At 32.6% G+C, this 12,210-nt stretch overlaps 2 protein-coding genes across 3 annotated transcripts in view; one reads left to right on the forward strand and one right to left on the reverse strand.

Annotated features, from left to right (window-relative positions):
- LOC122521268 overlaps window positions 1-12,210 on the reverse strand; it is a 33,127-nt gene that overhangs the window by 18,710 nt on the left and 2,207 nt on the right. The gene's annotated exons all lie outside the window — the stretch shown is intronic.
- Window positions 1,969-11,270, forward strand: LOC122520822 (neprilysin-21-like). The gene is made up of 19 exons (XM_043641105.1): window positions 1,969-2,037; window positions 2,239-2,369; window positions 4,762-4,994; window positions 5,080-5,241; window positions 5,366-5,449; window positions 5,603-5,817; window positions 5,909-6,301; window positions 6,401-6,499; window positions 6,580-6,721; window positions 6,926-7,052; window positions 7,171-7,261; window positions 7,341-7,517; window positions 7,606-7,706; window positions 7,770-7,834; window positions 7,910-7,961; window positions 8,032-8,099; window positions 8,187-8,332; window positions 8,419-8,589; window positions 10,141-11,270. Exons 1-19 carry the CDS (start codon window positions 1,969-1,971, stop codon window positions 10,315-10,317), a joined length of 2,703 nt encoding a protein of 900 aa, XP_043497040.1. The 3' UTR covers window positions 10,318-11,270.

Raw genomic sequence — 12,210 nt, forward strand, 5'->3', positions numbered from 1 at the left:
TTATTAATTTCTATTGTTATCCCTATTAAAAAATTTTTTCTTTTAGCGCATTTTTGGCGCTGCTAGACGTATGTAAGGCCTTAATCTAAATGGCGACAAAAACAAATCGCTCTCGTTAACAAACGCTTTAACTTAAATCATATCGAATTTTCTATTGAATTTTTCAATTGACTCAAGATAAAATATATTATAGTGTATATAAATATGTTAAAGAATCGTACTTTAATATATAAATTATGAAAAAATCTTATTGACTATTTCTTATTTATTTCCTTGGCAATGGTTTTGTAAGAATAAGTAAGAATCATTTCACTTTTCAAAGGCAGATGTGCCTCCTTCAAAAACCATATGCGTCAATTGTAGTCGCACGTTTTCCTTTTACGTATTGGTAAAAATTGAATTTAAAAAAATCTGTACAACGTGACGATTTAATTTATTTCGAGGGCACACAGAAGTAAAATATTAATAGTTGGCGCAGGAATTGATTTAATTGGTACAATATTGACTTGCATAGCTTTTATTTTACTATGAATGCTATATATGAATACTTCACTATAAAATATAGAAACCTAGAAAAATTGCTATAGTAAATTGATAAACGTCCTGTTGTGGCTGATTTTTGCATTAAAAACGTAAAGATGAATACTTTTGCATCTTTTCAAACGAGAACTTTTGTTCTTTATTAAAATGGCCCAACGTTTATTTTTGAATAGTAATATAGCATTTCCAGCCGTAGTATACGTATATAGTATATGAGACTAGATACAAGCTTTTTGCAGAAGTGATGAAAGCTTCTAAAACCGACTCTGCTAAACTCAAACTTCAAGTATTCCCTCATCAGCGAATGTAGCATTCCTTTAAAAAACATGAGTCCATTCTCTTGCCTTTTATTGCAGTTGGTTGGATTCTGTAATATAAGTACAGACAAAATAGAACTCTGATTTGTTCGTTTTTTTCTAGATGAATTGTACGAATTCATTCGGAAAAAATGTTGTCTTTCAATACCTAGTCTTTCGAATGATCACTGATACATTTCTAATGTTTTATTGCTTTTAGATACATAAATCATATATATATATATGTATTTAAATGTCTCTAAAAGTACATTACAACTGTAATTAATATTGAATTATCAATTAGACGATATCATAAACACGGAAATGCGTAGGTAACTATTTATCTTTTCCAAGCTCCTTCCGCTTTCAAGAAAATACAAATACTTGTAGTATCATGAATAACTCACACGTATCCCTCCAATTGACTCTTTTGATATGCATATCAGTTATTCCCTACAAAGGATTTTTTTGCATCCGCTTGAATAGATTATACATACACATAAATAAATATTATAACTCGTATATAATAATAAAAAACAATAGAACAAAATGACTTTAATTACTTTGGCATACATTGTGAATATTGAAGATAAATACGAGTGAAAGCCATTACAGTTAATACCTTTCAAAACGATAAGGTAAATGGAGATAAGCTTTTCGCATATTCTTGACCAGAATATGCCAATATCAAATTTGTTTCCACCATGGCAAATAGTAACTTCTCCCAGACATGTAACTACATCCATATGCAAAAAAAAGACCAAAGAAAGACGACGACAGTAATAATTGACATCTGCGATCAGTAGGAGTAGTGTCCATCTCTAACAGATTTTCGATTTTAAATTCAAATATGGATATAGAGATGCCAGAAAATCAACCGAATCATAAAAAGTACCTCCACCCTTACCAATCTATGTAGATGACGTAATCGACATCCAATCCTTAACAAGATGTTTGGACGAAGTGGTTAAAAAAGAAAACTTTAAATTTAAAGTCAATAATACCCAGGTTCATGTTCTACCAACTGACTCTGATATCTATAGAAAAATTACGAGATTATTAAAATCCTCTAATGCTAGTTTTCATACATTTCAATTAAAACAAGAATAGTAATTTCGTGTTGTTCTACGCAATGTATCATGTTCATCACTCTGTTGATCTTGATGACTTAAAAAACGGACTTCAAGAGCTTGGACATGAGGTAATCAATATAAGTAATATTAAATATAGAATTACACGCAACCCGCTATCGATGTTCAATATTGACTTAAAACAAAAACCAAACAATACTATAGTATATAATATAAGTCATCTAAATAATACTATAATTAAAATAGAACCACCTCTAAAAAAGAAAGAAATAGTTCAATACAAAAGATGTCCAAAATACTGTCACACTCAGAGGTATTGCAATTGCCAATATAAGTATGTCAAATGTACAGGTCCACATCCAACTGTGGAATGCAAAAAATCAGTTGAAACTCCACCAACTTGTCTTCTATGTGGTGGCTATCATACCGCGAACTACAAAGGGTGCCCTTGTTATCAAAATAAAAATTGCTCAAGAAAATATTTTCGAGACCTAGATTAAGGGAAAATCTAAACATTTAATCAAACTTACGAATCAACCCAGTGGGAAATAACCAACGCTTCATCGAACCTTTAGTTTCTTATGCACAAACTACGAAAGGAAGCAATCACTCCCCAAATATACCAAGTCCGCTATCTCCGAGTATAGAAAATAAAAACGAAAATTCTGACACTTTTGAAAACATAAGTAAATTGAAAAAACTTATTGAAGAACAACCGTGCGCGCGCGCTCGCGCGTGTGCGTGCAAATAAATAACCTTATCTCTCTATTAACGATAATAGTAAATAAATTGTCATCTATCGACAAATATTGAAAACTCTGTGTATCACTGTTTGGAATGCCAATGGTCTAATGCAACAAAAAGTTGAGTTGGAATCTTTCTTAAAAAACCAGAACATTCAAATAATATCCAAGACCCACTTGACTGATAAAACCAAGACCACTTGATCACAAGACCACTTTACTGATAAAACTTGTTTTAAAATCTATGTTTATAAGATATACTGCACGCATCATTCCAACAGAAGGATATTAATATTAAACATCGAACATATTAATATTAATAAAAATAAATCGGCCCATATAACTTTCACGTTGCGTAAGCGCACATTTTCTCCTGTGATCATATATGGAGCAGTTATTCCAACCAAAGATTCAGTCAAATACTTAGGTACGGTACTGAATAAAAGGCTGACATGGAGACAGCAAACCCTAATCCAAAACAACCTACCTAAAGAAAAGAATAAGAAAGCTACATCGGTTCATTGGCAAAGCATCTAACAATAAGTTAAGTTTGGAGAGCAAGCTGCCTATATAAAAAGCTATTCTGAATACTATTGAAATTCTACAAAGATTTGAATCAAAAACGTTACGGAACATTTACATTGCCTCTTGATATGTAACAAATAATAGAATTCACAAGAGCTTAAGAATTTTTACAATAAAGAATATAGTATTTCTAGCGAACCATTACACATCGTTAGTTTTTACAAACCAACACCCAAACAACCCCATTTCCCCCGAAACTTCTAGCACGAATTTGCTTGAAAACCCAAATTTAGTCCGTCGACTAAAAAGATTCTTACCCTTTGTATATCTGCGAAATAAGGTTTGTTAAACTAGTATATTGTTTATTCTGTCACCAATATTATTCGTTGTACCCTTCTCCTGTAACATGTCTTGAACTTTACCACTCATGTCTCTGTATCCCATCAGCACAACTATTACATTCTCACCGCGGCTTCATGTATTTTTTCCTCTCTTAATAACCCCGAACGCACTACGTACTTTCGTCCCGCACTCCGCCTTTTACCTTGCGCCTCTCGTTTTTCTAGCTCTACCCTGTCTCTCCCCGCCGAGTTCCTCCCCCCTCCCGCGGTCCGCAGTCACCCTCACGCTTCCCCCTTTCCGCGCGGCCCCGCCTCGCCTATTTCACATCCGTGCGAACGCCAACGCAGCCCCCAGCTTGGCGCCGGCTCCTGCAGGTCGCCGCCCACCGCATTCGTCCGCTGCGCACGGTCTCCAGTGCTTGCCGTGCCCCGCCCCCCTGTCGTGCCTGTCGTTTTCTTCCTAACGTTGCACTGGGCTCTTCCCCGCCGCTTGGTTGTAATCCCTGCCCCCCTGCTTCCCGGGTCCCTTCCACGACCTAGATTTTTTCCACTGTCTAGTTTCTTTTTCGGTGCTCATGACCCTTATCTCTCCCCTCCCTTCATTTTATTCTCCTCTCGGTCCACCTGTCCCCCCTCCCCGTTCGTATTCCTCCCGCCTGCTGCTCGTACCACCCCCTGCTCATGTAACGTCCCTTAGGCCCTCGTTCCTCGAGCTCACGGTTCTCCGCCTCCTACATCTCTATCTTGCCCGCGTGCCTTCCGTCACTTTGCTTTTTCTTTTCACCTCCCCCTTGATTGTCGTCTTAACCCACTGTTCTTGTCTATCACTCCATTATCAAACTGTTTAAACTTTCTGGCTTACCTGTACGTACCTTCTTGATCTATTTTTTCATCTGTAATTAACATAAATTAATATTTTTTTTAAATAGATTAATAAAGTTGAAATTCTGGTTTGTAATACACGTAATTTATGATCATGTTTATGCATTCAATTATCCGAGAAATAATGCAATTTTAATGAAATTTACATATTTTTATTCGAGAAATAATAAAATTAAAATTTTAGTGTGAATCCAGAGAAGGATACTTATAGTGGACAGAAGTAATGAAAAGAATAGAAGTGTTCTTAAAAATAACAAATAAAATAAACTAGAGGCAATGCTGAAAAGGCAATAATAAATCATTATATATATGCATATAATAATAAAAATAAAATTCTTTTCAGTATCTGCTGGGCAGTCATTTCAACAATAATTGTTGCACATCATGACGCCCTATCTGAGCATGAAAATATTCCTTCTTTATTCAAGTACCATTATCGTACGAAACATCATCATTCTTTACACAGAAGCCATTCTTCACGCGGCCGTCATTATCCTCCTGAATTAAAAAAGCTCTTTGAAGGCAAAAAAAAGGAAGAAAAAACTGTTTGTCAAAGCGAAGAATGTAAATTAATTGGTATATAAAAAATAAATTTATTCAACATCGTATTTTCATATTCTAATTACTCTGTCTATATTTATATTTTCTTTCTATAATACAGCTCGGATAATAAAAGATAATATCAATAAATCGGTGAATCCTTGCGATGATTTTTATCAATATGCGTGTGGTAAGTTTGCAGAAAATAATCCAATTCCACCTGGCGAAGATAGTTGGAGTTTCGTTCAAATAATGAAAAGAAATCTTAATCGTCAAATGGAAGGTAAATTTTCAAATTTATGTATATATTCAATGGGTTAAATACTTATTTATTAATCGTTCACTTATTGATTATTAGATATAAATTATGGATATTAGATTAAGTTAAAAATTTTGTAATTTTAAAGAAATTCTAGAATCAGAACCAAATTCGGACGATTTGCTGACAATTAAATTAGGAAAAAGATATTTCCGTACTTGTATGGATCTCAGTAAGTTGAAAAAAATCTTATCTACATTTTACATTAGATAAAACTACTACGTGCTTACAAATTCCTTTGCTTTTGATGGAGATCTCTTCCATGAACCTTTCAAGATATGCGATATAGAGCAATGTGGTTCAATGAATACCTTGCAAATTTCAGAGGGTAGAGAACGAAAGGGTCTTGAGCCCTTAGTCATAACTATGGCAAGAATTGGCGGTTGGCCGTTGATAATGGAACCCGAAGAATGGGACGAAACCGAACATACCTGGCAAAAAATTGATGATTATTATGCTGCTCTAACGGGATATAATACATTTTATAATCTTCATGTTTATACTCATATTTCGTCCTCTACAAACGAAACTCTTACAGCAGTGTGTAGTGATAAAATTGATAAATGATTAAATTAATTTTTTATATCGTCAAAATGATTCTTTACAAAATGATTTTTTATTTTCGATACAGGTAACATTACCGCGAGTGCCTACAGGTTCGAAAAGATTACGAGTGAAAAATGAAGAATCGAAATACGCATGCGGTAAAGACAGTAAAGATGAAAGCAAAGAGGAAAGTAATGACGACAAAGATACTAGCAGCTACGAAGGTAAGGAAGAAAAACAAAATTTAAATGACGGAGACGATGATAGCCAACAACAAGATAGCCAAGAAAAAGATAGCAAGGATACAGAATCTGAAGAAGTAAACTCTGAAGAAAATCGTAATATGACACAAGAATATGTTAATACGATGATTGAGATTGCAATGGCTATTGCCGAAACTCGAGGATTCAAAGTTTCTGAAAACCGTATCGCGGCAGACGTTAATGATGTTGTACAGTTTCAACGAACATTAATAGAGGTGTTTGTTATAAAATTAATTATTTCCATTTTAATTTATATATTATTAATTATCCGTTTGAATTTGCATTACATATTGAACGAATAAATTTGATTCTAGATCGGTGATAATACTTACATGTGTGGTGAGGAACAATTTACACTTGAAGAATTTCAAGAGCTATACGATAATACAAGTGTTTCTACAGAAACTGCGAAGGTAATATTTCCTTCGATCTATCTGTAATAAATTATTTATTTTTAAATATAGAATAATATATTAATTTATCAATTTTACAGATTAATTTTATCGATAAAATACTAAATTTGCTCGAGGTTGCAAATGTTAAGGCCAGTCAAGATTTAGAAATCAACGTACAATCGACAAGATTCTTTTTAGCTCTTAATTCTTTACTCGATGAAACGCCGGATCGTGTTATTAGTAAGTCTGATATGAGATATATTCTTCATTAGAAAGTAGATATATCTAACAATAAGTAAATTGATTAATCGTTGTAAACCAGAATAAAAAGAAAACTTTCGATTTTTAAATCGAAACCGATTTTTATGTTTGAACAATTTAATATAATTTGATATATTATATACACATACATATACTTAATTTTATAGGATTATATTTTTACAGTCAATTACATTCATTGGCTTTATGTTAGTCACTTGATAGATGCTACAACCGAGAAGATGGAAGTTTTACACTATGTTTTGCAGACGGGTAAAGAACTTGACAAAATAACTTCATCAAAAAAAAACCGGTTCGTAGTTTTTTTTACGGTATTATCATTTCTCACTTAGAAATAATATTAGTATATTATAAATTCGTAAAAATAAAAAAAAGTAGAAATTCCTGCATAACTTAGATCAACATTTCAGGATAGAGAAATGCGTAGGAGAAGTAGGATTAATTGATATTACAGCATACGCCTTTGTTAAAAAATATTTTCCTGATAAAATAAAAAAAACGGTAAGGATTTTATATCTGCATTAAACCAATTATTTAAATTTTTAAATGTTAACGTAACATTATTTTAATATTTCACAAGGCAGAAGAAATGATCTCATATGTACAAAAGGAAGTGGAACGTGAGATTTTGGAATCAGAATGGTTGGATGATAATATTCGCAAATTTGCTACGGAGAAAGTTCAAAATATGAAAAAATTTGTTGGATATCCATCCTGGTATTCTAATACTACGATAATGAAAAATTTTTATAAGGGAGTATGTTAGATCGTTTAATCCTAGAATATATATATATTTGATTTCTTTGTTTTTAATAATAATTTTAAGGATTAATAACTTTGTTAAGCTCGTGATTGGTCCTTCCTACTTTGAAAATAGAATGAGCTTTGGCAGATACGAAACATGGAAAAATTTCCGTTTATTAAAGAAGAATCCAACATCTGTATCGTTAGTATATATATACGTATTCATAAATACATATATTTTTTTACAAACTTTCATTCATTACAGAGAAGAAGACTATATTACGCCTCTTATATTGAACGCTTTATATGCACCATTTGAAAATAAGATGTGTAAGTTTTGCAAATCAAGCTAAACACTTTAAAATGTTAGTAATTTTCTTAATATCTATTTATTTTATAAATTAGTTGTAACAGCTGCAGACTTTCAAAATCCATTTTTCGCGATTTCAAGACCACCGTAAGTTTTTATTTGACATTATGCAAATAGAATAAATTATTTCACACAGACAGATTCTTATATATTACAGCATAATAAATTACGGAATTATTGGTGCTATTATGGGTCACGAAATTAACCATGGATTTGACGATTCTGGTAAGTCAAAAATGATGATAGTTTCTATTTTAATTGAATCTACAATGATAGTAAGTATATAATAATATAAAAATTCCATCTTAAAAGGACGACTTTATAACAAAAATGGCAAAGAAATTCAATGGCTAGGTACAATGGCTTCAGCTTATAACAAACGAGTCGAATGTTTTGTCGATCAATATAATAGTTTGGTAAAGGATGAAGAACTTAAAAAAAGTGAAAAAGATATACCAGTAAGTAGTAAATGGAATAATTTTTGTTTCTCTCGACGTTTACGTTAATAGCTTAACTACTGCTACTACATTCTTCTTATTCACAGAGTTACGGCAATAGAACCAGAAACGAAAATATAGCTGATACGATGGGTCTTGAAGCATCCTTAGGTGCATATCGTATATATGAGAAAGAAAAGAAGAGTAAATCAGAAGAAGTTTTATCAGGCTTGGAACATTTAACAACTGAACAACTTTACTTTTTGTCTTATGCTAATGTAAGTATAAATGCATACATTCCATATACATATATTCCAATAGTGATATTCAAATGGTGATAATTTATCTTAATACTATGCCGTCCGGTGACACCACGTTGGTATAGTATTCAAATTTGATAGAACGAATGCCGACTTCAGACGAAAACATTTCAGTTACACGTGTCGAATCTCATAGTGTTAATTATATCATATTTGTGTAACTGTCTTTAATATATGATAATGCGTGAAATAATATTTAAATCAGTCGAACTTTTATAATAACATATTCTCGAGTTACCAACGCAATTATATTACGTATGAACAAATAAATATAATTTACGGCGGACATATCAACATATATTCGTTAAAATAACCGCGTACGTTGTGACAAAGGAAAAAACTATATCGAGTGAGAAATTAAAAGAATAAAAAATAAAAGTTAAAAAAGTCAACTGACGACAAATACAGAGAATTATTTTACGTGCGTTAAATTGGACTTGCCAGGGTTCTTTCTATATCCTCTTCTCTACCCTTAATACGTGGCTGGCTATAGTATCGCGACAATCGCTTCTTCAATTTCTTCCCTTTCCGCTATCATCCTCCGTATCAGGATGTACAATAAGGGAGAAATGTACAAGGAACGAACAGACAAGCCTGTGATGCATTCTATTTACTACCTAAGAGCATAAATAACATTCGAACAAGCAAAATGTTTGTATATGTTATAGGCAAAGAGGGATCTCCGACATTGTGAGCTTTTCCTAGGCATTGCTCACAATGCCAAAAACTAACCGGCATTGTAGGAAATGTATTCATATTTCTCACATTTCTTAGATATTCTGTAGAATGACAATTGAGAAACCGGCAAAGTAAGAAATACATCTCCGATTCGTTTCGAATGATTTTCAATAGAATGCAGATATGAATGATAAGGAACAAAAATACAGATTTTCCATGTAATCTCTATAAATATCGGTCTAAATGTAATAATTTTCTACTACGATAAGTAACAGTGGGCCCTACATAATAACACACCAGCGTTGAGTAATTTTTAGTTTATACAGGTGCACATATTATAGCGGCACGCACAGTATCAAAAACCCACTCCATGCTCGTGTGTGTGTGTGTGTGTGTGTGTGTGTGGTGTGTGTGTGTGTGTGTGTGTGTGTGTGTGTGTGTGTGTGTGTGTGTGTGTGTGTGTGTGTGTGTGTGTGTGTGTGTGTGTGTGTGTGTGTGTGTGTGTGTGTGTGTGTGTGTTGTCCGATAATGTATTCTTCTCAACATTGCATAAATAGCATTTGGTATTCTATAGAATACCTAAGTATTATGTACAATGCCTAGGAAAAGTCCGTAGCAATTCTTCTGTTTCCCACGTTGCCTAAAAACGCCTGGCATCGTGGACAATACTTAGGAAAAGCTCACAATGCCGGCAGATCCCACTTTGTCTATAACATATATATAGTATCAGATTTTAGGAATCAAATTGAATGAAAAAATTTGTTTCTTTTGTTCCTATCTATGCACTGAGAGAGAAAATAGATTTACATATATTTTTATATACTCTTTCAGACCTTCTGCGAAGTAGTTAGTCCAGAGAGGCTAAAGGAATATAAGGATGATGAACATAGTACAGGACAATTACGAGTACTCGGACCTATCTTAAATTCAGAGAGCTTTGCCAAGTCTTTCAATTGCCCGATTGGAAGCCCAATGAATCCGGAAAAGAAGTGTAACATTTGGAAGTAACTGAAAACGGAAGATGATATTTTCTGTGACTATCCTACACTCCCTGTCTATCTTATTTGATTAAATCTTAAGATTATGAGTTCCCTGGAAAAGAAAAGAAATAAATGAATAAGACAATAATTCCATTAATCATATTACGTTGCTATATTTGAGCATCTATGAAGATAATCGAGTTTTGTGTAGTCTCGTCTTCGGAGAAGTAATTAGACGAAAGTATATTATTCTATCAATTACTGCATGTAACTACGTAGATCGTGCGTAATTAATAACAACTCTTAGTTACACGCTTTGATCCCTTTATGATAAAACCAAAGTGCTTTCATATAAAGGACATAGAAAGTGTCTTTTGATTATTTTGTACCTTCATATCGTAACCATATACAGAGTAATTGCTTTTAAGGTATTTTACACTTTAAGCTTTCGATGCACTTACAATTAAATATAAAACGTATGTACATGAATATTTATCTATGCGTCAATAAGGAATTAACATATTTTTATTTACTGATAGAAGACGTGGATATATTTTTTACATCGCGCGATCCTTGTTAACAGATCCTTGTTACCGATTGAGAAAAAAATATTAAAATGTTGAGGTCAAAAGAAACGTCTTCAATTCACAGTATTTTTTATTTATCTTAAGAACTTACATTTCTTCGGTGGAAGATTTTAATGAGTTTCGTACGATCAGTGCGATTATAATTTACTGCATTTTATTAATATCTTTCTCTATATAAATATATATATATATACTTCTTTTTCTATATACATCTGTTTGAAGGATCTTTATCTTTAAAAGATAAAGGTTTTCGCTAATTGAAAGATATAATTGGATTTCTTTCAAAACTACTTACGATTTTAATTAAAAGAAAAACATCTAAATTTCATTCTTAAGAAAGATGTACCTCCTCGCTTGTGAATATAATAATATTACCTATTGTGCACATTTTAAATCATATCTTACTTCTTTTGTAACCCTTGAATCCGTTGATCAGGCACAATGGACGAAGATTATCCCTGAATTTCATCTTATCTTGCTGTAATTTTAGTATCTCGATATACGTTTTTACATTATCCTACTCTCCTTATTGCGGGAAGTTCTTATCATGCCTTATCCTTATCTATGTGTGTACCACCTGTGGTAGGTATTATATATATATACTACTATATATACACTATGTCATCTTCTACTCTTCTCTAAACTAGTTCAAACAAACTAAATTTCCTACTCGCATTGTTATTCTCCTTGGTAAGACATCTAATGCAAAGTGCAAATAAGACAACGACTTTTCCAAAGGAGGTACTTCAGCTTGAATCGGTACATTTATGAATGTGCATGTTCATGTGCATTCAAGCAAAGATTTACTTTCTGCCTAATTTTTCTTAAAAATTATCAAATTTTAAATTTCGCTGGAAAAAAAAGAAAAATACAAAAAGAGAGACAATTATTCGTGTATTCAAATTTGATTTATTTTTTTCTTCTATCTTCTTTTCTCAAATCATTCGTTCAAACTTGAAGCTATTATTGGTAAATTCTTTTCTTAACCGATACCATCCGCTCAAAATCGTTTACAACTACTAGACGGTAACAGAGGATTAGTTCTACTCGTTTTATTGGAAAAAGAAGTAGGAATCGGGGGATAAAACGGTCTTACCATTTACTCTCCCTTTCTCTCTCTTCAAAAGTACTTACTTCGATTGCGATATTCTAAGGTCCGATATTTTAAATCAAAAAGTTCCTTGCAAAAAAACTGATTTTCTTTTTAATTTTATAAATCAAAGAATAAAGAGAGCACCGATTAATTATTTCATGCTAGATCGAGTTAAATGTATATACCTAAGAAGTTGTCGCTTACTTCTTTTATCTTTTCAATTACGATATCTCAAGTTCCT

This window comes from Polistes fuscatus, unplaced genomic scaffold (assembly GCF_010416935.1).
Source record: "Polistes fuscatus isolate 324 unplaced genomic scaffold, CU_Pfus_HIC Scaffold4, whole genome shotgun sequence".
Taxonomy (NCBI): domain Eukaryota; kingdom Metazoa; phylum Arthropoda; class Insecta; order Hymenoptera; family Vespidae; genus Polistes; species Polistes fuscatus.

Coding starts and splice junctions, on each gene's coding strand:
- LOC122520822 (XM_043641105.1), top strand. CDS start 1,969: ATGTATCATGTTCATCACTCTGTTGATCTTGATGACTTAAAAAACGGA. Junction 5,242..5,365: donor TCTTAATCGTCAAATGGAAG/GTAAATTTTCAA, acceptor GTAATTTTAAAG/AAATTCTAGAATCAGAACCA. Junction 8,333..8,418: donor AAAGTGAAAAAGATATACCA/GTAAGTAGTAAA, acceptor TCTTATTCACAG/AGTTACGGCAATAGAACCAG.